Raw genomic sequence first — 25,106 nt, 5'->3', positions numbered from 1 at the left:
AGTCTGTACGACTCAATAGGTATCTAAGCTACATGAGTCTATATTCACTTCCTCTCCTCTACCAGCTAGGCTTCCTTTTTCACTCTACATCTGAGCATTGTTCCTAGGGCTGGCTCTGCATGGGCGGATCTCGTGGCCTCATTGGATGCGTCCGCTGCTTCATTCCTTAGATCTAGTAGTGTGTAGTAAACGATAGAGAACGACCCAAAGGCAAAGGAAGACTGAACTTAGAACATCTCGCTTCTAGTACATCATGAGGCATAAGTCGTCGCGTCACTGGGAGATGAACTAATCCCCATTACCCAGTCAGCTCTGACTTCCTCAGCTGGGGTCCTGAAAAGTCCCATAAGTTCTCAATCAGCCGGGCAACTACACTTTCAACTATTTTCTCCTGCCCAATCTCATCTTCCAAGGTTGTATCTACCGTGTCTGGGCCAAAGAGACACCATTTTACCACCCGGCCGTACCTTAGCCCGCTCTCCATTTCCACAACTGGAAGATATCGAGCAGCAGTCTTGAAATTTGCCACTGTCTCCAGAGTATCGTTGTCTTCTAATGTACGCAATGATTCAAGGTTCCTGCACAGCGAAAGTTCGACGAGAATCAGCCCCAGGGGGAAGAGAATGTCGCTCCGTATGAGCGGTGATGATTCCTGACTCTTGTCTATACACGGCTCCCCTGAAAAGTCACGCACGACATAAGGGTGCTTCGACGGGTCGAATTTCTCTTTCATGAACATGATGTCCCTTGCTCTCCAATATTTGCGCAGCCAGTTGCCATGGAACTGCAGGACACTGCACGCAAGCTTTACAGCGAGAATTAGTCGATCACGGCGACTGAATATGTATCGGCCTTGCAGTAGAGGCTGTGGAAATGTTGACGAGGTTGCTATTAGTTCCTCAAGGGATTGTGAATGTGGCTGTAGGTCATCGGCAATGCTCCGGACATGGTACATATGGTGCCGGTATCTCTTGTCTGCGATGCAGCCAAGGAGTGCTCGGTGCTTGTCATGAAATTTGACGGCACATATCATCGAGCAAAGGTCTGATATTGTGCATACTGGGGTCTTGCCTTGGCTGCATAAGGAGTTTTGAGCCTTCGGCTCGGAATGGTTGTTTTTACAGCTTTGTTTCTCATTTTGTTCACTCTTATCACCAGGCATCACCTGTGCTCTGCTGGTACAGGGGCAGGTGCGACCTGTTGAGGCTGTATCCGATATCTCAATCGACTCGGCCTCAACTTCGTGCCAGCAGTCCCTGGCGTCAGCTGGGGTAGTGCTTCTCTTCGATGTAAACGTCATTCGAAATGTATGGTTTGACGCCTCGTGTGGCATACCAAAAAAGTCTGGTACTGAAACATCGAGGACAAAATGAACAGAATGCCGGTCTTTGCATGAGCAATTCCAGCAGTCTTCATTCAAAACAGCACGATAGAGACTCAGGGCCAATTTTTGACGGTTTTTCTGCACTGATAGTGACTGTCTAAACCTCCAATTGTCGTTGTCCTTCTTGTGGCGTTAGAAGGACTGCTCTACCAGTGTTTTCAGAATGTTATTTGTAATGTGAATTCGGCTTAGTAGGTCGGCATATATGCTTTTTGAGAATATAGTGCGGAACTTTTTGACACTACTCCTTATGAAGGATTCGGGCTGAGAGTTCAACTAGTACAGGCATGGGTCAGTGATAATGGCTCGACACGCTCGACTCGGGAAACCAACCGACAAGAATGTGCCTTGGTTTATCAAGCCTAACTTGTTGGATAAGTCCTCCAACAAATCGCACAATTCCCGTGTTGTCCTCATAAAAGGCTCAAAGCTTTCCCCAAGCCTCTTTTGTAGTGTCTCGTGGATAACCCGTCCCACCCAACTGTCGGCCCGTGGATTGCTAATCCATGTGCTGATCATAGATCCGTCGTCTACCAGAGTGTCCTCTAATAAGAGACCCAAGGTGTTGAAGAAAATAACTTTTTGTGTTCCCAAGTTAGTGCGGTAGCTCTCCAGCGCTCTCAGATATCTCTTTGCTCTAAAACCCTTGAGTGTCTCCAAACCCTGCACATAGTTATCAAGTTGGTTGACAAGCAAGGGCAGGAGAGCCAGCACGAGGCCAGTGGCTTCAATTCCAGTTACCATTTTGCCATGAGGGTTTGATAATGACAGTGAGTAAATTCCATTTCAAGATGGGAGGTGAGGCTGAGGCTGAGGCTGCTGACAACTGTATATCTGCAACTACCCCGCACTAGCAACCAGCAAGGGTCATGTTTAGTCAGTATTACTTGATGAAGTAGTGAATCTACTCTGTACATTAACAGACCTGAGGCGATGGGAGCATGAATCGATAAAATGACTTCCTCAACATCGTCATTGTTTGAAGCATGTGTAGAGCAGTTGAGTCAGCTAATATCATCCGACCGATTAGCGATATATGAAAACGAGGTACCGGAAATTCTCTGGCAGGATGAGCTCGGTCGGCTCCGGATCTGGGCAAAGGAGGCTCAGTTGCCGTCTCTGGAGGTTCGGTTGCATGATGCTTTTCATATTCGCGAGCAGGTCATTTGCATCCTACTTCGTTTACAACGAGCTCTCAGCGATATGCTGAATGCCTTAGACGATACGCCCGAGGAGGCCATGTCTGATGCGGACACCGATGACGATGACGTTGATGGGACCGAAATGCAAATGATCTATCATTCTGTACGCGACACAATTAACTGTTTGTTCAACATAACCATGGTAATTCTCCAGCCTGCATATCATCCATTGGTGTCTGCCAAGGTAGGTGGACTTTCCAGGTCCGATTTGGTCCAAGGGGCATCTCCTGAGGAATCTGCCCCAGTCGAAAGGTCTGCTGCCGCTGAGGGGTTTACTACTGTAGAGCATGCTCCTGTGGACCACGAAGACCCTGAAGAGGCAGCAACCGCAACGCCTAGAGAGCAGATCGCACGAGGTATTGGCGGTGACGCTACGGAGGCAGCCTTGCCAGCTAGAGTGCCAGCAGCCGCAGGAGCTGAACTTGCACGGCGGAGGAAAAGGCAGTCGCTGGACGAGTCAAAAAGTTCCTCCGGGGGAATACGAAGAAGTGACAGTCTCGTCGATCGCTGGAACAAATCCCTCGAGGAAGCCAAGAGGCAGTCATTGACTGCGAGTGTAACTGACTATCCCACGGAGAATGGAAGACGATACCACAAATACCATGAGGGCTGTATGTTTCCAGTCCCAGTCTCTTTTCATGGCGTTGTCTGATGTAAATCCAGTGTACATTTACCCGAACGATGAGCAGGAATTGGATCGATTAGATATGCAGCACCATATGGTCAAACTGGTCAACGATGGGCGACTGTTCTTCGCTCCCATACATAGCCCCAAACGAATCCTCGATATCGGTACTGGATCTGGCATATGGCCCATAGAAATGGGTGCGTCTTCCTCCTGCCACGTAGTCGCTTACTCCAGGTAGTTTCTTACTTCTCCATTCCTCCTGTAGCATCCATCTTCCCTGAGGCCGAAATCATAGGTACTGATCTGTCACCTGTTCAACCGACTGAGGTTCCCAATAACGTTCACTTTCTCGTTGACGATGCCACCGAAGAAGACTGGTTATGGGACGCAGACCACTTCGACTTGATTCACACAGGCCATATGATTGGTTCGTTCCCATCGTTCAAGGATGTCTTGCGCAAGGCATTCAAGCATCTCAAACCTAGCGGTTATATGGAGTGCCACGAGTTCGACCCTAAGCTCAAATGTGACGACGGTACCATGCCTCCCGAGAATCCTGATGGCTTTTGTGAATATGCTTTGCATGATTGGGTCGATCTCAATGTGCGCTCAAGCCAGATTACAGATCCCCCAAGACAATTTCGCATCGCTCATCGTATTGCGCACTGGATGAAAGAAGTCGGCTTCGTCGACGTTCAGGAACGCATCTCTAAAGTCCCCACCAACCCATGGCCTGAGGATCCGCACATGCGTACAATCGGCACTTGGAATGAGACAAATTGGCTAGAGGCTCTGTCCGGATGGTCCTACAAACCTCTGCTTGCACTGGGTTGGTCGAAGCCGGAGATCGAATGTTTTCTGGTTGATGTGCGAAAAAGCATTCAGAATCGTGACGTCCATAGTTACATGGACTTCTATGTGGTAACGGGGAGGAAGCCGGACCCTGGGGAACAATACAGCATGAGACGCTAATTCAGGATCGAATACGGAAGTTAGACTCCGTAATACGGCCGATTATTGGGAATGATGCCGCTAACTCCATCAACCCCAAATGTTTGACATCAGTATATGAAGCCCCCTCACTGGGAGATTTAAATAGGTCCGTGGAAGATGATGCGCAGATCAGGGAGGCAGTGGAGCTACTCGAACAGGTGGTGACAGTACGGAAGAGGACCCTTGCCGGAGAACACCCTGATCGACTGGCGTCTCAGTACGCACTCGCCGGTGCGTATCAAGCCAACGGGCAGATCAGGGAGGCGGTGGAGCTACTTGAGCACGTGGCTGTGGGCCTGGGATATGGGAAATCATACCACATTTTCCGCAGTTGTCTCGGCTATCTCTAAGAAACCATTCATGCGACGCATATACTCTGCAGCTACAGGCATCCAGTCTACCTATTGTGCATATCTTGCTTGAGGGGTGTGATCTTGGTTCACAAGCTATATGTGTGATGATCCAGAGCTGCAAACATCTAGTGAGCTTCTGATACCTTCGTCCTCTTCTTAGCCAAGGAACTTTCATAGGCCAAATTTCCCTCGATGCTCACGATATATATGAAGCTCTGCTTTGACACAAAGGTCACCTAGAAGAACTCCTCGTGCAAGACCATGACTACTACTTCATGCAATATGATGAGACCCCAAAGTTTGGATCCTTCAGCAACTTTCCTGCTCTGCAGAGGCTGGGTGTGGAGTGTAACACTCTATCTATGCAAGCATCTTTACCACTGTCACTTTGTTTAGTAGCAATCCGGCACTGCAGGTCATCTAAATCCGCAGATGTGCTGCTCTGCCTAGGGAGCCATCCGGTACTGGAAGCAATCAAATTCAATGACGCCGATGGGGATGCTGCGACTTTCTTTCAATAGTAGCAAGCATTGGGACATATATAAAAGGAGATATGAGTTCATCTTGTATCTGCATTTGCTGCCCACGCCCAACAATGTGACCTCCAAAACCTGGTTGACTATCCCTTGCACTGGATTAATCTCCCAGTACTTAGCTAAGGCTCTCCGACAGCCACTAAAATTTATGAGTTAGATGTTCAGTTTATACAGTGTCCATTGTCGGCCCACCACTGCTAGCCTACACTGACACTGGCGACGCTGTTTCTTGGAATGTGGGCCGACTGCTATGGAGGGCTAGGCTAGATTGTATTCAATCACACAGTTATATCTGAAAGGGGTGCTTTCAGTGTGAACATGGTTATCCACCACCGCCAGCGATTACCTGATAGTTCATTAGCAGACTTGTGCGGACGTCAATTACAGCTTGAGTTAAGCCAAAATCAAGGGGTTAGAAGATACGTATTGTAGAACAGGGGAAATCCCCGAGCACTACCTCGTGCGTAAAGTTTGAAAACGCAACGACATTCATACCAGAGGGAGCGTCTACCGTGGAGAGAGGTCTACGGAGGAGGGGCGACTCCTGACGAGGGAAGTGTACTAAGGAGGGCGGACCAGTATGGAGAGCAGAGCAGTATGGGCGGCAGACGAGTATGGGGGCGGACGAATATAGGGGGCAGACGAGTATCGGGGGAGACGAGTATGGGAGGCAGACGAATATGGGGGCGGACGAATATGGGGGCAGACGAGTATCGGGGGAGACGAGTATGGGGGCAGACGAATATGGGGGGCAGACGAGTATCGGGGGAGACGAGTATGGGGGAGACGAGTATGGGGGCAGTCGACTGAGGATGGAAGACTGCTGAGGAGGGAAGTTCACTAAGCGTCGTCTCAGTACAGTTGCGTTGAGCAATGAAGAGGAGTTGGAATCAACTGCGATTCACATGATTGGATACTTCCAGGTTCTTTGGTTCGAGCAAGTCTGAAACTGACGGAGGTAACAGCAATGAGCTGTCATTTCGCCGACTAGTCATTATTGTTGAATGGTCACGGTCATTACCGGGCTTGAGGCCTCGTCACCAGCCCTCCTCATCAGGAGGGGTGACGCCCATCACTGCTGTGCTGACATAGCGGATGATGCCAAGACCATATAAATTGAGCTAGACCGTGCGTAAGCTGGAAGGGGTATAGCGGTAATTCTCCTGAGGCGGTAAATCCTCAAGGGGTTTGAATATTATCACGTGATTTAACGCAGACGGCACAGCTCTCATCACCAGGAGGTGAGCCCTCATCACCAGGTGGTGATGAAGTGAAGCTGAGCTCATCACTTAAAGACACGAGGACAGCCATACTCCGCATGGCTCTTCTCTCTTCCCTCACATCCTCTGGTCTCAGGGAAAATTCAGTCAATGGCGTCAAAGAACAGGACTATTAGGAAGCGGAAGCTGAACACACCGCGAGCAAAATGCCAACAGCGAATCCGACGAAGAGACGGTCTGTTCAGGAAGGCGTTTGAGTACTGCTGTGAATGCGATGCGGACATCTTTCTAATGATCCGGCTGAAGCATAATGGTCAAATATATATGTTCAACTCGGATAGCCGCTGGCCTCTGATGCACGAAGATATGGTAGGTATGCTATGAAAAAAGGAAAGACAGCTCCTAATAATTCATCAGTTCTTCCAGTATCCAAGACCGAAGACCATAACCTGGCAAGAACTTGCTGCAAGATATACAAATGGAACAAACCATCCCGGGCAGCAAAAATAGATCATACCAACAGCGGGACCAGACTTTCTGTTCCCCAAGAGGGCCCCAAACGTAAATGCAGTGTGACATGCTGATGTAATAACGGAAGTCTACATTAGAAAATGCAATCTCCATTAAATAACAGCTAGTCCAGGCTGAGGGCCGCTTCCCGTTTTCACGTCACTCGGTTGGAGGTTTCTGACGTCTCGCTGCATTGTATCAAGGTGTTCTGCCGGAAGAGGTATAGGTTTTTCTCCTCAACAGACAAGAGACTCGTAGGGCTGACTTTTTCTATTGGGTGGGAGCTTGGCTGCGGAAGCCGAAGAAAGTTTAGCGCCGCAGTGCCTGACGCATTTCCGCAGTTTAATTCTAGTTCGTTCAACCCTTTGAAACGGAGCCAAGGTATGGTCAATATCTATCGAAGTTCTTCTGGATTTCGTAGTGAACCGATGATGCAAATGAGCGGTGGAAGAATGATCAAAGAAAATTGACACACTTTCGCCATGCACAATTCCATTCTTGGGTCATACCTTTTAGGTTATGCGGCCAGCTCCGTGTAGCTCCTCAACGTTATCTCTATTCTCGTGCAGAGAATACAATAAGGGACACAGACGCAGCTAGCAGCTGCCCAAACGCCATCGCCGTTGCCCAGTCACTTGCTGCTCCCGCCCACGCTCCTACGCACAACCAGATTATTACCACGCTGAGCCAAATCCAAGCAGTGTATAGCGGAACTTCAGAAGCAACGCGATCAAGCTGCCAGCCCATTGTCAACTCGATCCCTCTTAGCTTATCTGTTCGGTCGTACGGACGGTCGCGTTGCGGAATGGTAATGCGGTCTTCTCGTCTGGGTAGCTAAGGTTAGAGTCACGGTCGTCGAAGCACGGTGTGACGTACTCCAACTCATAGATGCAACTGTCTTGTGCCATGCCGTCTAATGTTCTCAGTCCATTGGCGGTCAATGGATCCCGGATACAGTCCTTTAGCAGGTGAAGCATGTCCAATTTCCTTTTCCGTTGGCGGGCCTCGTTTGCCATTTGCAAAATACACGGTCGGTCATATTCGATTGACTTGTCACATTTCGTACTATGGGAAGAGCCCATGCATCCGTTACCGTAATCAAAGTCGACTTCGCCTGGCGCCGACGCAATTATATCATCTGCTTCCTGACGAAGCCTCTCAACATCGACGGGCTTCACATCGAATATCTTGAACCGCCCGTTTTGCTCTTCAGTACCAACGAATTGAAACTTCAGACCTCCGTATCAGCTCCTTATTCCCGGAAATAGGTGCAAGTCATTCTGACCTCGACCTCTCGCACAGATGTAGGCCCATAGAATGGGAGCCACGCTTTCCACTTGCCCTTGTCAGCGTAGTACACCTCCTTCATCCTAGCCCATATAGCAGCGTCGCTTTCGAACGCTTTTTCTTTGTCACTGAGCTTTTCATATACCTTGCCACCATCGGGTCGGGGGATTTTTGCCACGATCCTCTTGATTACTCGTGGTTCCTTCGGTCGGATGCAAGGGACTTGAACGGCATACGACCCGTTCCGACTCTGGAGACAAAGGAAACAGCACTGTGCTGCTCGCTTGTGGACATCTGGGGGATTTTCAGCAGAATATTAGCAGAGTTGTCTCTGTAGGAGGGTTAGGATTAGCTAACCCAAAACAAATCCCGCACTTCCACTTTTCTCAAAGGCCACTGGCCGCAGCATGAGGCGGAGGGCAGAGGAGATCTTTTTCCACCCTCCACTGCACCAATTTAGCCAGCGTGTGCCAGCTGATCGGTCTTCTTCTGTAGTAGTCCGCGACGTCTCATGTCTCTCAACGTCCAGTGTGATAGAAAATGTAGACATCGGTGCAAGAAGGCCTTTCCGACAAAATGCAACCCTGTGCGATAACTTGATATCAGGAAAGAATCAGGGGGTACGGAATGGAAATAAAGCAAACCACAAAGGATGACTTGGATGTCAACGTTCTTATGTGGGTGGGCCTGCTGCGGCTCGTTTGACTGCTATACCACATAACTGCTGTGTTCAGTTGCTTTCGGCCAAAGAGAACCGCAGTGAGATCCTCGAGTTGCATGTTTAAACGCCTCGTATCCACGGAAATGAGCGCCTATTTGATATACTTTCCTAAGAACGACGGCGGCCACCATTATGTCCTCTCTAGGCGCCGGACTTGTGAACCTATGTTTGATTGGTCCTACTCGCTGGCCAATCATCAGCGGGCAACGTCATCAAAAATAAAATATCACTATTTAGAGATGGCGACGTGTTAGTATTTCAAACTTGCTTACGGGCGGGCACAGCTTGTGAGCGTTTTAAGCCACTGTCTAAAGCAGAAAACATCAATGTGCAGTTACCGAAGCCATCGATCACACCAGAACAACTGTGCGATTATCTGCTGGGCTTCAATCCTACTCCTAACTGATTACATTTATGCTCAAATGATACTCATACTGGCATGGACTTCGCGTGATTTATGTGAACAACGGCGGTAAACGTCTTGATCTGTATGGTCGGTCTGCACAACCCAGCGGCGAACCGAAAGAGATTATTTGACGAAAAGCTTTCGCCTCCCATTATAGAACCGACGCAGTCTACTTTGGCTCGCGCCGACATCCATTCAGGTTCCGAGATGCCGATCATTATTTACTCTCTTCGCATCCCTCCATACATCCACCAACCCCTCCATCTCCTTTGTGCTATTCAGCGACCTGCAACATCGACTTCTTGTCTCTTATTTTGTTATCTGCAACTTGAGTCAACTGAGTCAGTATGGGGTTGGGCCCGTATCTTGCCTATGATGGTATGAACTACGAATGTACTATCTGTGACCGACTTTTCTGCTCTGAATCTGCTCTTTACGCTCATTGCAGGCAGACATCACGACACCAATGGTGTGAACGGTGTTTCCGGGTCTTCGTTTCGACACAAGCAAAAAATACGCATCTTCGAACGTCCAGCAGACATAATGTTTGTTCGACCTGTCCTTGACTAATAGACTTTGCTACCGGCGAAGAGCTTCAAGACCACTTAGTGGACACTCATCATTTTTGTCCGGAGTGCAACGTCTACTATGGTTCTGTTGAGCAACTACAAGAACATGAAGTCAACCGGCACCACCTTTGCGTCAAATGCGGTGACTATTTTGAGAACAAGAATAATTTGCAAATGGTAGTTCACCGGCTAGAGTTTGGTAGTTCAATATATCTGTGGCTGACAGTATCGTTTCTTCAGCATCAGCAGAGACATCGACCTCGAAATCTGGAATGCTACGGTTGTTACCAAAAATTTAAATCCTTTTCTGGAATGTTAATCCATCTGGAGTCTGGTAGTTGCGCGTCGGATACTACCGAGGAGGAAATTGACGATATAGCCCACGCTTGTTACCAGAGTCGGAAGTATATGAATGATGATCCTGAGGACGGAGGGCAGCTCTACAGATGCCCCAGTTGCGAAACGAAGTTCTCAAAGCTTTCTGCACTTTACCAACATGTGGAGGATGTCCCACCGTGCTCTTCTCCTCTCAGTGGATACGGTTGTCTGGCTGAGCTGGAACAATTTATTGCTCGCAGACTACAGTAGATTCGTGTCTTCCTCTGCGTCATGGTTCTGTATGCCCTATAGAATGTGTGCTTTCCGGCATCAGACCCGAGAGAACTTTGATGAAGAGTAGGGATAGAACCATGGATATGATCAACCATCAACTATAGCATGGTTTTCATCAACAAGGGACCTATATGTAGTAGCGCGCACCTGCTAGGGTTGATAACGTATGGTATCCCTCAGCTCCCACTGCATGCTGCTGCCTAGGGGAACGAGAATTGTAATGCCACGTCAGAGAAAGCCAGCTCATTAGCAGACTCCGTCGACCGCTCATCATCTTCGAGCAGCATTTCTGACTAGCTTGTTGCTGTGAAGGGGTTTTACTGGATACAAAGCGAACGTTTGATGAAGGTGGGAAGTATTGACATTAAGACCACGTGACCGCCTCTTTCCAATTCACTATTTCAGCTGCTTCTCGCATCATTTTAAACGATTACGGTGGGCTCTATTGGGCCTCACCCACTCGTCTTCCAATGAGATTAGATATGTAATGGAGTTGTCTGAAAGGTCCAGGAAATGACCATTAACATAACCTCCTTCAATCGACTCAAACACTGAAGTTTATCCCTCCTTGGAGAACTCGGAACTGCCAGAGGCCTGCTTTCAATGCTTCGCGAATGAGATGCTACCTGATAAAGTTCGCTGCCGGATGTTTCATGATGCCAGCTGTTTCACGCACCACTTTGATGCCATTCATCTGAAGGAAGAGCTGCTCAAGTGCAACTAATGCAAAGTGACCTTGTTGCATAAAATGGCATTCCATCGCCACGCGATTGATGAACATCGGGTGCGCAGTCACTGGCGTTCCCCAGGTCCGGTGTTTTGAATGGAGAATAATGAGCCAACACCATGCGCGTCTTGTCTATAGTAGATCCGAAACCATGCAATTATCCCATAGTATTTTCCTGTTCTGTTTACCGATCGAGGACTCTACAATGTATCGACCGCCCGCCATAGAAGAAATGCACCGATTGCCTGGGAACCCTAGAACTATAATGTAGGAAGTTGAGTTTCTGGACACTCTGGCTTTGTACAATGTCGTTGAGCGTTGTTGAACGGACGCAGGCACCAGAGGGAAAAATCTTCATTTAATAAAATAAATAAATAAATAAATAAAATGAAATGAAATGAGAAATATTAAAATAGATAAATAAATAAATAAATAAATAAAATATAAAAATATAAAATAAAATAATCGATTAATTAATTGAGAATAAATAATTAAAAAGAAAGTAGAAAATTAAAAAATAATTTGGCGCGGGTTATGTCGTGCAGGGGAAATCCCGAGTCGTAAACACCTGCTATTGTTGCTGGCCAAACGACCGTTCATCTGACCCCGCATTCCGCCTGAACATCATTCTGGGGCTTCAACAAAACGCCATGCTTTTTTTTTGACCTTTTCTTTTTCTCTCAAAGGCTGGACGATTTTGAAATTTGTTCAACCGCTGTTGCAAACAATTGGATTCATCAAATCACGGGCCAGAGCTGGGAAGGAAGGTCTTGATGCCCCTCAACAAAAAAGCAAGACCCGAAATAAAATATTGGTTGACACACTCGAACCTCAAGAACGACCAACATGGCTTACAGTGAGTGACTCATTGGTCCCAGTCTTTCAGGGTCAAAGCCATCGCCCACTTTCTTTCAGGACTTTTCCTTTCTCCTTAAAATTATTTCTCTTTTAAAGAAAAGAAAAGGGCAGGTGGGTTTCAACACGTGACTGCTGTCAAATCAGGACTGGTGTCAAATCAGGACTGCTGTCCAAACGTGACTGCTGTCCAAATGTGACTGCTGTCCAAACGTGACTGCTGTCCAAACGTGACTGCTGTCCAAACATGACTGCTGTCCAAACGTGACCGCTGTCCAAACGTGACTGCTGTCAAATCAGGACTGCTGTCCAAACATGACTGCTGTCCAAATGTGACTGCTGTCCAAACGTGACTGCTGTCCAAACATGACTGCTGTCCAAGCGTGACCGCTGTCCAAATGTGACTGCTGTCCAAGCGTGACCGCTGTCTAAACGTGACTGCTGTCCAAATGTGACTGCTGTCTAAACGTGACTGCTGTCCAAATGTGACTGCTGTCTAAGCGTGACCGCTGTCCAAATGTGACTGCTGTCAAATCAGGACTGCTGTCCAAACGTGACTGCTGTCCAAACGTGACTGCTGTCCAAACGTGACTGCTGACAGCGATCATTGTCGGTTTTCAAGGCTACATAAATCGGTAAATATAAGTTTCCCCCGGCCTACGAATGTCAACAAGATAGCATCTCAGACCGACCCAGAATATCGTAGGAAGGTACTATATAGTCTTCCTAGTTTGCGATATCTCAGCAACCAAAGCCAATAAACATAGATACATCTTGTAGTGAGCTCTTCCATTACACTCAATAGATTGTGTTCAGGCTTGATAGGCAGCGGCCAACTCTTGCCACGTTATCCTTAAAGGTACAGGATAGTGCAAAGACTTGCAGCCATTAGTATAACCCTGAAATTCAGCAAAAGCAAAAGGAAAGGGAAAAAGAGGGGAGTGGGTAAAAGGTAAAAGAAAGAAAAACAAAAGGAAACAGAAAGAAAAAGAGGAAACAAAAGGAAAAATAAAAGGAAAAGCCAAAGGAAAAATAAAAGAGAAAAAAAAGAAGTAGGGAAATAGGGAGAAGCCCTACCAAGCCTTCCTGCAAAGGGAGCCATCTGCTATCCGAGTTGAATATGTAAATCTGACTATTCTCTTTCAACCAAACCATGAGTGAGACGTCTGCATTACACTCCTGGCAGAATTCAAAAGCCTTCCGGAACAAGGTATCTCCTCATTGTTTGTGTTGTTGATATTTTGCCTTTAGCTTATTAGACTGGCGATGACGGATTTTTCTAGGCTTTGCCATCCTCAGGAGTTTTCAGCGACAGTAACAGATAACAGGATAGAATGAGAGCAATGACTTCAGGCACAGAATTTGACGGTTCAGGCCTTTATATATTCCTATGCTCACCTTCCCCGCGCGATCAAAGTTCAAGAAAGCAGACGCAAAACACATCTGAAACACAGAAGTGCATTTCAAAATAATTCTATATCTCATTTAGGATAGGTGGCGACTGCCTGCAGGTGATCTGGGGTGAGCGGGTGATCGGCGGGTGATCAGGGGTGATCGGGATCAAGATGAGCTTAACTCAATCTCTCTACCGTTGACTGAACCTTCGTTTGTGACTGGAACTATTGACATCCTCAAATTACGTCAGAGCAAGGAGACAGTCACGTGCACGGTGATATTGGAGATTGTTGATACAATGGCATCAAATTAGACATAATCCCAGGCAGCAGATTTTAACTCGTTTGCTTTGCTCAGTTCTTTTGCTGAACCTGCCATGTCCACCAAGCTCCAAGTCCTCGCACGTACCTCGCCTCGGCGGCGAGAGTGTTTGCTTTAGTCTGAGTCTATTAACCGACTGTCCTTTCCAGCTCTTTTTGTTTCCCAACCACTATTGGTTTATCGTCTCCTTTATCATGAGAGAGTCAGAGTTAGAAATGGCAGAATGCTTTGAGTTAAGTGGGACATTTTGTTTAAATGATGGAAGCAGCACCTGAAACACCCAGCGCGTCATTAACGGAGTATACTATTCCCTTTTCGGATGTTCGACCTGCCAAGCCTCCTTCCATATTATTAAGTTACAAAAGTAGAGATGATCTTCAGGGGTGGGTGCGCAGAGTGATCAAATCGAGCCCTGTGGGTGACCACTCTGGTTCACCTGCTCTTTTGTTCTGTGTTGTAGTCTGGCACGAGGCGGATTCAGATGGCTGCCGCTGCTCTCTTGTGTTGTGATAGTGTTGTAATTTTGTTAGCCAAGCTTCAAGCCTCTTCAGAAAAGAAATGGAAAGGGTTGCACGGGTGATAAAGGTGGGGTTGAAGGCCTACTAACGCCGATAAAGTCGTCTGCAAATGGCGCGCCGAAAATGGTGTGGCACCCATGTCAAACGGGCCCGATTATCTGGAGGCGAGCACCTATGTGAAGCCTCTCCTCCCAATGAACAAGTATCTCCGGAAAGAGGATTGACTCCAGCTGGATACACAGGTCCGCACGTAGCTTCTGTTCCACGCGGGGTTCTCACTCCGCAGGGAGCATTGACTCCAGCTGGATACACATGTCCGCACGGTATTGCTATTGCAAGAGAAAGTCTCCCCCTATAAGACTCTAAGAACAATTTATATAGTGCTACCTGAACAAAGAATATGGCATTCAAGTATACCATCTTAGCGCGAGGTTTTAATGGGGAGCCACGCCAGATGGTTTATATCTTCAGCGCAGTAACTGCTAGGGCGCGCGCTGCCCAGGGCATACGACCAGTAAGGCCTAAAGCCTTCCCTAGATATCCCTTCCGAGGTTCGAGGTCGAACGCGAACTCACTATTGGGTGGGGGGAGTGGTTGCAGTAGCCGAAGAAGCTTGGCGCTGCGGTGGTACCGCAATCGGCGAAACAGACTGACCGAGAATATTGGAAAATGATGGGCAAGCCATTGGCGTTGGCATTTTATAAAGCTACTTCAAATAAAATCAGCTGGTCTGTAAACAATGGGGCGACAGCAACGTAGTAAGAGGACCATCGGGGTCTGGCACCTGCTGTGGGCGTCAGTTGGCGGTCCTCTGCCCGTGCTGGTCGTACGACCACGGTCTTTCGATCATGCAGGTCAGGAGCGCCGAGTCTAGTGTTGCTGGTCATATATCACTACGCCTACGCATTCTGTCTTACTGCCCGGCTCGTCAGAATCTGGGCTTTCTTCACTAGCACCTCGACCTAGTCCCTTCGACACTGGAGGGATCCAGGCTCCAAGCCTCAGCCCTAGAAATTACGGTTGTTCTATGCTATTCAAGGGAAATTTATGAGTATATGGCTCAACTTAGAGGCTTGAACAGGCATGAGTTATAACGCCATGAGCGGAATATCTCAGAGCAGCTGGCCACCGGAAAGGCATTTCTTATGTTGACTTATGGAACATCTCAAACTTAATATGGTATGCCACATAAAGCCACTCTTTACTAGATGTTCATGGGTGTGGCCTTATATGAAGGTATCTGTCACGGAGAGATTGGTTTAGAAGGCATACAATAAGGGGAGTGGCTTCTTGTGAGAATCCTCTTACGACGGAATCAGGCACGTGAGGTTCCTGTCGTGAGAAAATGCCAGATAAGTGGTATCTAATTGCGTGAAACGACTCTTCGAGATGAATACGTTCTGGAACAGCTGTCTCATACTCAGCATGGCAATGAGAGAGCTCTGATTACTTGTGGCTGCTGAAATGGTTGGCAGGCGCCCTTGTTAGCATGCTTTACGCAGTAGTGCGACCGAGGGTGCGCTGAGGCATGCCCCTCAATGGGCAGACGTTAGCGCCTCAGGGCTCGTCAAGGCCAATCATGGGAATGTGGCTGCGGAAAGCGAAGGGGGCTAGATCTTACCGCGACTGTAGCAACTGGGCGCTGAGGTAGTTTCTCACCGCCCTTTGGATTCAAGGCAACTACCGCAGTTCTGTGACGCCACGGATTTCAGAAGCCATATTTGCCGTTTTAACCATAGAATTTTCAGTGCAAGCCATGTAAATATAGCTCTCAGTATCGAGCAGGAGATGGGAAGCAACCGCTTGCTGGGCTGGTCAATTCCCAATACAAGTGGGGTTGAAAACATAGACTTATGAACATTAACACAGCATTAATTGAGCTGTGGAAAGCGCACGGAAAATGGCGTGGCAATCACGTCATATCGCCTGGACCTTGCCCTACGGATGCTTGCAGTAAGAGGACCCGTGGGGTCATGCAGTATTGCCACCTGGCCACATCTTAACAAGGCCCGACTATCTCATGTACAGATCACCAATAGAACCCTATATGCCCAGTTCTGGCGGGCTCCTGGTATTTCAACTTAGGCTAAATCTGTTTCCGTATCCAATTAGCCACATAAACTTGTAGACCTGAAATTCATTTGCATCAGGTCTGAAATACTAATTCTTTAGGATATTATTGGCAGATATCAAGTCCATTTGGACATCATATGGATGAATCAACGAAGGGCCCGTCTCTGTGGTATGTTTTAGTTTTGTTTCAGAGCAGCCCTGTGACAGTGTCAGGATCTGATTCCCCATTTCTCACACTTTGAACCCATATAAAGAACGCTCTAACATCACACTGAATGATGATTTTTGCTCACTTTTTTTTGCGCCTTGGGCACAGTAAAAATGTGACCTCTTAGGTGATTGCTTTTTAAGGCTGCTATCAGGCGGCGCCTTCATATTCTGCGCTTTTCTTCTCACCATTTAATTGATGCCACTATCAAAGTCATTTCAGATCATTTTAGCAAGGCCAAAGCTTACAGCTACTGTATCTCTGCTTTTTCCAACTATCTTTGCTTTTCCTGGGTACATCATATTTATTCAGCTATCCAATATGCGGCAATCAGCCTGTTTCTATGGGTTCTTCCAGAATATGCACACCGGGCAGCCGCCTAGGGCCCATGTAGAGGACAGGTCCTGTGCTGTAGATGAGGTGATACAAATTTATTTCCTCCTAAATTGATATCTACTCCGCTGAGATATTCAGGCCTACCACTTATGTGAGAAGGTTGTTTCCCGGCTGCAGACTCTTGACAAAGAAGAGTTGTACCAACTTGCACGACGTTGTAAGCCACTGGGTTTTGTCTTACTAGATCTCCCGATTAACCCCGAATCCTTTTTGCGATGCTCTTCAACAGAGAGTCACGACTACCAAGGTAACCAAAAAAGCCTCTATGGTTCTTCTATGTCAGAGTCGATGTGGGGAACAGAGCCTAGAGAGCTAACAACCCAACTTGGCGCAGAGATGGCCTCAGTTGATGGGTTTATGGGAAGTAGTTGTTGTTTCAATATGGCATCCAAGAATGGCACCGACTGTGCGTACCATAATCATGACTTGAAATATCCTGGCCATTCTGTCGACAGCACTGGAGAGCACTTACCAGAGGCAGTGAATGGAGACCCCGCATCGTCTCCCTCAGGGAACTACCAGACACCTGTGATAGGGGCTGTTGACCTTGTGCTTCCATTTGCGGTCAGAGATGTCGCTGATTCAGGAAGCAACAGTGTTCAGAGGATGGCTGGTGATGACATCATCCGAGACTGCTCTGGACAGGCCAGCGTCGGAAGCGAAAATATTTTGCTAGCCATGGATATTCTAGAGGGTGAGGCCGATACTGCTATAACCTCATTTGGTTGCCGTCGATTGACATCTCCGTCTGCCTGTTCCTCTTCCTCTGAAGGGTTGATCTCAGTGGACTCTTCGACACACCAAGAATGGCTAGACACTTTAATTCCAAGCTTGGAGGACACCGCCGATGCGCTGGTTGTGTTAGCAGTGTTATGCAGTCCCCTCGTAGACTCTTATCAGGGCTATAATATCTCTTCTCTGAGTAACCCCTGCACCAATCCTGTAGGTGAGGAGATGTATGCCTTTGACTACCTAGACATAGCAGTTCCTAGCCAATTCGACGGTCTAGCAGATATAGATGATAGAATACTAACACTGCTAAGCTACCCAGTCGCGCGTCCTTGCTCTCGGAACGCTGTTCCCGACGCGGTGCCAGCTGAAAGAGTAAGCAGACCTATGGGAGATGCTTATGATTCTGGTTCAGATATGCCAACCTCCTCACTCCAAGCACATTCTGCTGGAACACCTGGCTCTCCTCCCCAGAACCATGATTCAGTATGCTTGGATGCGACTGGGCAGTTGGTTAGCAACAGCCGATTGAGAGAGGTTGAATGGGAATTGCAAGCACTTGACCTCATGGTTCGCCACTATTCCAACAAAGTACTTAAACCAGGGCGCCTGAATAGTATTATATCCATGAGTCATGCCATTATACGAACCGACCTTGACGAATTCATGGACCATCATGTTCTTTTGTGGCAATACCAGAATCCATGGTTGCTGCGATCTTGTCACCAATACAGTGGAAATGACTCGCTCGTGCATTAATTTCTTTGCGAAATGGACTGGGTTGAGATGGAAACAGACTTATATACTAATCTTGTTCAGCATTGATTATCACTTATGCGCCTGTTCTATTACTATGACTATTTACAGACTGATAGCCTTCCAGGGTTAGGGAGGGGGAGAGACAAGTGTACTAAGGCCCTGAATTTCCTCCTTAAATTTTACTATTCTGATTGGGAAACTAGGCCTTCTTTGCAGCAGAAGCGCCGGGAATGACTCAAAAAGAATGTTGATTAGGGTAGATGGTGGTGCACTTTGGCGCAATACCTAGGATATTATGTTGTGCTATCATCCAGTGCGGAAATGGATAGATTTATGTAAGTGTCTGAATGATGTTGCTTGTGCTTACTTCAAATTGACCCTTCGTGGCTAGGAACAATAAAAACATTAATGAGGTTGACATACACGCTTTGGCTACCTTTGCTATCAACGTCTACCCTGATGGACTTGAACTCTGCAGTGCCTTGGATTCAATGGCTGTGGATATCCTAAATAGGAAAAATATCCGCGTCGACATTGATCTTGGTACTTGGCGTAATAGCTACAACCTATGTTCGAGTACCAGGGATAACCGTCTACGTCTCTCTCCAAGTCGTTGGAAAGAGGTCCCTTCGAATGAATCTTGCCGTCTGTTAGGAGTGTTACGTGCTGACAGGGTTTAGATCCTGATATGGGCCCTCGCTTATTATCCATACACTGAGAGAATTTCTCATCGTGCAACTGGCTATGTGCGCATAATATAAAGATGCTATATATTTCATAGCTTATGCTGTGCATTGAGCCTAGATAACTGCAATTAGCAGAACCTGAGCATCAGCCTACCCTATGCTTGAGTCCATTGTATAATCTATGCGTAGGCTAATCGACAGCCCTTCACAGCGTAAGCTCAAGGATAGCGTAGGCAAAAACGGGGCCCGCTCATAGTGTAGGCTCACCCATATGATGATCTTTTGATAGCGTAGGTCATCCATAGCTTAGGCTCATCCATAGCGTAGATTCACCTATAGCGTAGGCTATATGATGATCTTTTGATAGCGTAGGCCATCCATAGCTTAGGCTCACCCATAGCGTAGGCTATATGATGATCTTTTGATAGCGTAGGCCATCCATAGCTTAGGCCATCCATAGCTTAGGCTCACCCATAGCGTAGGTTCACCCATAGCGTAGGTTCACCCATAGCGTAGGCTATATGATGATCTTTTGATAGCGTAGGCCATTTATAACGTATGGCGCATCCATAGCGTAGGCCATATGATGATCCTTGATGAGTGAAAATTAGTAGACAGAAGCAGAGGAGGGCCAGAAAAGGCCTGACAAGTCACACAAACAGAAAGACTCTCAGAACTTATCAGAAAGGTGCGACTGCTGGGAGCAGAAGGAGGGAGTAACTCTGACAGGAGCGACTTACTTGTATTTATAGTTGTACGCTATGGATGAGCCTACGCCATGCGTGAGTCTACGCTATCAAAGGAGCATCATATAGCCTACGCTATGGTGAGCCTACGCTATGGACGAGAAGCTTGATTGATTGATTGATCAACACGTTGCACCCCTCCAGCTCATTCGACTTATCTGGATTGGGTCGCGACAGCTAGGAAGCAGGGCTCGCCCGCCTTTCAGTATCCCCGGATGCTGTAAAGTCCAGTGCTATGCTACAAGATGTCTCCCATCACCGGCCTCCTTTTTTCTTCTGTCTCCTAACTAACCTTCACCTGTACCAGATACAGCATTGATACAACATCCCACACTTGCATCACTTTCTACATATGACATCACGAAGTGTTTCTAGATTCTATGGCTAATGTCCCAGTCAGCTGGGATCATGCTCAAGGGCGGAGTGGGTGGGTATTCCTGAAGTGGTAAGGCCCACCATTTAGAGCTATTCAGAACAGAATGCCATGCAACATTTTGACTAAAACCCAACCTCCTGGTTCCAGCTGGGCATGGCAAAACGGAATATTGATGAAAGAAATTACTTTATTCACTTGTTTTCTCCATACCAAGGGGGATGCAAGCGTGTGGGACGCTCCGTCGGCGGATAAGGTTAACAGTGGAATTAAGATAGCAAAGAGCTCTCTATTAGGATGGATGTGGCTAGGCACATGCTTAGGAAGGTTTGGAGCCTTCTCTAGAGATCTATCTGGAATCCTCAGTTGAGGAAGAGCATAGACTTGCGCTCTTAACGCCTTGATTGTCGGGGGAACTAGTACGGAGGGCAAAGGTCGTAGGTCTTTTTAATGTAGGACCAGGTATGCTGGACTCAGCACTTCAGACTGATAAGGTCTAATTGGTCGGGGGGCCTTCCAAAATCTGTGTTCGATCACTATTTGTCTGTTTTATGGATGTTACCATGCCAATTTGGTTGTGAGACTGATAATGTAGTTCTCCATCCTAGCTGGTGTGCTTGCCTTAATTTCCCCATTCATTCTCCAGAGAAGCTAATATCTCATCACGGACCAGATCGCGTCTTGTTCTCTCTGCACCATCTCAGGGTCAAAGGCATCAGGGGAAGCCACTATAGCAATGATCAGCTAATACAATTAGTTCTGGTAGGTGACGCTTACCGTCCTCTAAATAGTACTCTTCCATGACATTAAGGGCGTCACGAAATGTGATCGGGGCTGTTAATTACTAGGGAAAAGAGCATATGAGCCTTATGGTTAGGCCAAGGCACATTACACATTGTTAAGATGAACTTTGTTCTGCCTTCCTCCCGGATACATACACTTTATCATCGTTCCCCAGGTGTACCCCTGAAATAGTAGCTACCGAGCCAACAAAGCTCTTGTCATGAAGTCTGTTAATGTTGGAGGCATTTTCTGCGTATTAGCGCATGATTTCAATGATGAGGTATGTAAAACTGGATGCCCTGAAAATAGGTATCAATCTTAAGGACAGGCTACCCAACTATTGGATGATTACCTGCACAGTCTTCATAGTGACAGCGATCCGTACAGCTCCAAGAAGAACAGGAAGGCTGGAGACAGGTATTGTGGGCAGTGGAACATCAAATATGCTGTAACTAATAATATCCCCCCTGCTCAACTATGTAAGGGAAAGGTGACTATTGGACACCTCGCATATACAGAGAGAAGAATCAAGGACAATGGTAGGTACTGGTGTAAGGATGAAAATCTGCTCTAAAGGTGTGGTTAATGATGCGAGGCCCTTCGTTTCGTAGCTATTAGCTAGTAAAGAACTATCTTCTAGTCACTGACTTTGCAGAGCCATGCTGGCGAGTACGATGTTCTGCAAACATCTGGGGAAATCTATTTAAGAAGAGGAGTTTGCGCCCCCATCCTTAACACCGCCAAAGCCATCCACAAGCCAGCTTGCCAAGAGTCAACTAGCATGGATAGCTCACGTGACTTAACTTTCAAGCCAGTTTCATTGCTTCATCAGCTGGCCCCTCCCACCCAATATCTTGCCAAGCTAGACTGTCTCATCGTATCACCTCCTAGTTGACCCCGATTGGCAAGGCCAGTAAGGACACGACCCTGATGTTGCACAACAGACAGAGCTAGAACTGCGGCGTGAGGTCACTTGGTAGGTTCCTTGGCGAGCCAAACTTGTCTGGAAGAAACCATCAAAGTCTCCAGGACTCCTCCATCTAACTTTGCTTTCTGGTCTGGTTGTTCTACAGTCCTGCACTAACGACGTCTGTTATCCATCGAAAATGATGGATGTTCAGAAATCAACGTCAGATCTCTCTGCTACCGCCAGCTTAAATCGCGCAGCATCGCTGGCCGACTATCACCGAATAATGCTAGTTCATGTTCCTCCGATCGCCAGCTCAAATTGCACAATGTCTCTGGAAGACTACAGCCGAACCATGCTATTTTTTACGAGAGACCAAATGGCCGCGTTAATCATGTCAAATAAGGCAAGCCGCGCTGCTACATCAGCAGCCTGCAGCGCCAACAATACCAACAATAGCAGCTGTGTCAGCGCACTGACTGCCCTTGGTAGTGGTCGACTTGTACCAACCTTGGCCTCTGTTGCGGAAGCCGATTCTCTGCCTGAGTCACGTGAGAACGAACATCGGAGACGCCCTCCGAGGTCATGTTGAGGTACAGCCGTCATAGGTAGAGAGCCGAACTTTAGGTATCTCTTCCGTCCAAACTGAAGGGTACGATTTTCTGGGCTCGGTTCTTTGAGGAAGCTCGTTCCAATAGGGGACTAGTGTCTAACCGCGACTGTAGCACTGGGCGCTTGGGGGGTAGTTTCTCACCGCCCCTTGGATTCAAGGCAACGACACGACCGCAGTTCTGTGACGCCACGGATTTCAGGGGCCATATTTGCTGTTGACCATGGAATTTTCAGCGCAAGCCATGTAAATATAGCTCTCAGTATCGCGCAGGACGTATATTTAAGAGTCTGATAATGCCTTTCCTCCACGTAAGGTCATCCCAAATTCCCTCTGACTGCTGGTCTGGTCCATAATCTCTAACCTTAGATTGTCTGTTTTAGGAGAGCAACTTCTATTTGTCCGATCACAGCCTATAAGAATGTCTTCCGAAAGTGTCGCGCCGCATGTGGCCTCTGCTGATACAGCTTCCGGAGTTGGGCCATCCGGTCCCAATCCTGCTGTCTGTGTCTACCGCTTTAGTCACACCACCAGCGAGATCATAGGCGATAGCTGGGGGCACAAATGCTGAGGAACCACCGCCTCTGGCCACCTGGAGATATTGCCAGTAATAGCTCTGGAGCTACACAGCCTGGTATACCTCCCAGTGTCCCTTGCGGCATGACCGTTGGAGCTACACCTTCTGGTGTTCCTCCAGGTGTCTCTGCCAGTAATGGCTCTAGAGCTGCAGTCTGGTGTACCACCCCGTGTTCCTGTTGGCTTGGCTGTTGGAGCAACACCTTCTATTGTTCCTCCAGGCGTCTCTGCCAGTAATGACACTGAAAGTACAGTCTGGTGTACCTCCCAGTGTTCCTGGTAGCGTATAGGGAAGCAACTCGATATCTGCATATGATTGCGCATGCTATAATCAATAACTCGGAGCGAATGGCCATGATGACGCAGGCAGAGGCTGCTCCTCAGGACATTAATTCAAAAATAACGCAGTTAAACCAGCAGGGCAGACTTGATGCGCACACTTGCACTATTCACTTGATGTCAATGTCGATTTGGTCGCGTTGGCACGCCATAAATGGTTTGAATAGTCTGGAAGCAAACAAACCACCAAGAGCGCACCGAAGAGCTTGTGCGACGGCTGCTATAATTATCATAGGTCCATGATGCAATCGCTGATAGGCCGCCATCCTGAGGCCCATGCAAAAGCGTGGCCATGTCTGGCGCGTAAATGGACAGTCTTCAAGCGGCTTTCTATTCACAACGTGAATTTCCTCTAACTTCCTTTAGAGCGGCCTTTCTATTTCAACATCCAAGTGTGCGTATGATGAGCCAAAGAAGGTTCACAGCGACTAAGCTAACGTTTGGCTGAGGAAGAGGACGTCCGTATCGAAGAACTGTAGAGATCGCGGGCATCGCTGGGGCAGTTAATACAAATAGGGTCAGTCAAGTGTATGATATCCACCTGACCAAACTGTGTCCCTGTTTCAATGATTCTTCCAGTGAAGCTTGCATTTTCTGCCAGCCATGACCAGATTAATAATTGAAGTTGGTAATATTAGAAGGCAACAATTAAGCTCCCGATCTCCATGGCAAAATCTGGGTCTCTGCCAGTCTGAACACCTACCTTTAGTATAACTCCCATGTCCCATACTTCCTCTGGGAGGATCATCAAACCCACAAGGCACTGAAGAGAGTAAGATGCATAGTAGCAGTTGAAGAGAAGAACTTAGGCAGTTCACCGTCACTTCCTAAGATATGCGGGGCCTAAGCATATGCGTGAGATGTGAAAGGTAGCCTACAGATCAGCCAGCTATAAACTTGTGTGCCTGGGATATATAGGCGCCTGAGCAGTGCTGAGATACAGCCATACTGATCCGAGCATTCTCCAGATCTAGGCCCGCACGCCCAGGTCCTGTCAACACACGGGGCATGAGCGTCAAACATTGGTACCTGAGCAAAGTCTCCTAACCAATTTGACCTAGTCTGAGAGTTTTAGCCCTTACGGCTTGCATTCATCAGCTTAGGACGTAGGCTTGCCCAGCATGCCAACCAACAAGCTGGTGGGAACCTGTCTTCTTCCAGCGTCTCGGCCAACCCGCCGAGTCGTCTACGTCAGTAAGCAATCTGTTTGTCGTCATTAGCGCTACTCCATGGCAAGCCAATTTATCTACCTAACGCGGAAAACCCTTTGGCGCTGTCTTCCGTTGCTTATGATCACGTCTGGATACGTTATGTAGAGCAGTTTAGCTGGCTACCGGGATTAGATCACAAACATCCAAAGTAAGGGAACTGCGCAGGAAACAAAGCTTAGGAACGGAAAGACTGAAAACACCATGCTTAACTAAATAATTCGCAAACCTGTCCACATCATGCCTGTCTATTCGCCCTTACTCTTAAGGACCTCCTTACTGGAACAGATACCGGAATGGCGCTGTCATGTTTCCTCTTTCAGGGGTTATTACCAGCTTTCAATGTACCATTTGCACTCTGCGCCACCATGCCACAAGGAGGAGTTTATGTGCTTGCTACAAATAAATCAGCCAAAGGTCTTGTGTCTTTAATTATAAGGCATACCATTTACATATCTTCTCTCTTCCCGTACAGA

General features: G+C 47.6%; 8 protein-coding genes across 8 annotated transcripts; 4 read left to right on the top strand and 4 right to left on the bottom strand.

The window, feature by feature from the left end:
- Positions 1-298: 298 nt before the first annotated feature.
- Positions 299-2,167, bottom strand: P174DRAFT_383283 (uncharacterized protein; the record flags this gene model as incomplete). Its single annotated transcript, XM_024823153.1, has 3 exons — positions 1,718-2,167; positions 1,527-1,660; positions 299-1,487 (listed from the first exon to the last, which is right to left on the bottom strand). The coding sequence occupies exons 1-3, from the start codon at positions 2,126-2,128 to the stop codon at positions 299-301; spliced, it is 1,734 nt and encodes a 577-aa protein (XP_024688117.1). The 5' UTR covers positions 2,129-2,167.
- A 558-nt stretch (positions 2,168-2,725) lies between these two features.
- Positions 2,726-4,186, top strand: P174DRAFT_362145 (class I SAM-dependent methyltransferase; the record flags this gene model as incomplete). The annotated part of the gene is made up of 3 exons (XM_024821835.1): positions 2,726-3,197; positions 3,250-3,411; positions 3,480-4,186. The coding sequence occupies 3 exons, from the start codon at positions 2,726-2,728 to the stop codon at positions 4,184-4,186; spliced, it is 1,341 nt and encodes a 446-aa protein (XP_024688116.1).
- Positions 4,187-5,436: 1,250 nt separating this feature from the next.
- P174DRAFT_50162 (uncharacterized protein) lies at positions 5,437-6,270 on the bottom strand. Its single transcript, XM_024831038.1, has 2 exons — positions 6,002-6,270; positions 5,437-5,936 (listed from the first exon to the last, which is right to left on the bottom strand). Exons 1-2 carry the CDS (start codon positions 6,073-6,075, stop codon positions 5,621-5,623), a joined length of 390 nt encoding a protein of 129 aa, XP_024688115.1. The 5' UTR covers positions 6,076-6,270; the 3' UTR covers positions 5,437-5,620.
- Positions 6,271-6,466: 196 nt separating this feature from the next.
- Positions 6,467-6,826, top strand: P174DRAFT_361428 (SRF-type transcription factor family protein; the record flags this gene model as incomplete). The annotated part of the gene is made up of 2 exons (XM_024821781.1): positions 6,467-6,685; positions 6,734-6,826. 2 exons carry the CDS (start codon positions 6,467-6,469, stop codon positions 6,824-6,826), a joined length of 312 nt encoding a protein of 103 aa, XP_024688114.1.
- A 764-nt stretch (positions 6,827-7,590) lies between these two features.
- P174DRAFT_417181 (uncharacterized protein) lies at positions 7,591-8,663 on the bottom strand (the record flags this gene model as incomplete). Its single annotated transcript, XM_024824584.1, has 3 exons — positions 7,591-8,055; positions 8,112-8,407; positions 8,471-8,663. The coding sequence occupies 3 exons, from the start codon at positions 8,661-8,663 to the stop codon at positions 7,591-7,593; spliced, it is 954 nt and encodes a 317-aa protein (XP_024688113.1).
- A 924-nt stretch (positions 8,664-9,587) lies between these two features.
- Positions 9,588-10,397, top strand: P174DRAFT_363572 (uncharacterized protein; the record flags this gene model as incomplete). The annotated part of the gene is made up of 3 exons (XM_024821935.1): positions 9,588-9,789; positions 9,850-9,986; positions 10,050-10,397. The coding sequence occupies 3 exons, from the start codon at positions 9,588-9,590 to the stop codon at positions 10,395-10,397; spliced, it is 687 nt and encodes a 228-aa protein (XP_024688112.1).
- A 2,309-nt stretch (positions 10,398-12,706) lies between these two features.
- Positions 12,707-13,296, bottom strand: P174DRAFT_509435 (uncharacterized protein; the record flags this gene model as incomplete). The annotated part of the gene is made up of 3 exons (XM_024831552.1): positions 12,707-12,902; positions 13,081-13,220; positions 13,275-13,296. The coding sequence occupies 3 exons, from the start codon at positions 13,294-13,296 to the stop codon at positions 12,816-12,818; spliced, it is 249 nt and encodes an 82-aa protein (XP_024688111.1). The 3' UTR covers positions 12,707-12,815.
- A 3,879-nt stretch (positions 13,297-17,175) lies between these two features.
- P174DRAFT_447994 (uncharacterized protein) lies at positions 17,176-18,022 on the top strand (the record flags this gene model as incomplete). Its single annotated transcript, XM_024828724.1, has 2 exons — positions 17,176-17,608; positions 17,958-18,022. Exons 1-2 carry the CDS (start codon positions 17,191-17,193, stop codon positions 18,020-18,022), a joined length of 483 nt encoding a protein of 160 aa, XP_024688110.1. The 5' UTR covers positions 17,176-17,190.
- Positions 18,023-25,106: the final 7,084 nt, after the last annotated feature.

The sequence above is a fragment of the Aspergillus novofumigatus genome (genome assembly GCF_002847465.1).
Source record: "Aspergillus novofumigatus IBT 16806 chromosome Unknown P174scaffold_1, whole genome shotgun sequence".
In the NCBI taxonomy this organism is placed as follows: Eukaryota; Fungi; Ascomycota; class Eurotiomycetes; order Eurotiales; family Aspergillaceae; genus Aspergillus; species Aspergillus novofumigatus.
The sequence above is the reverse complement of the archived record's forward strand: the minus strand, read 5'-3'. Positions and strand labels throughout refer to the sequence as shown.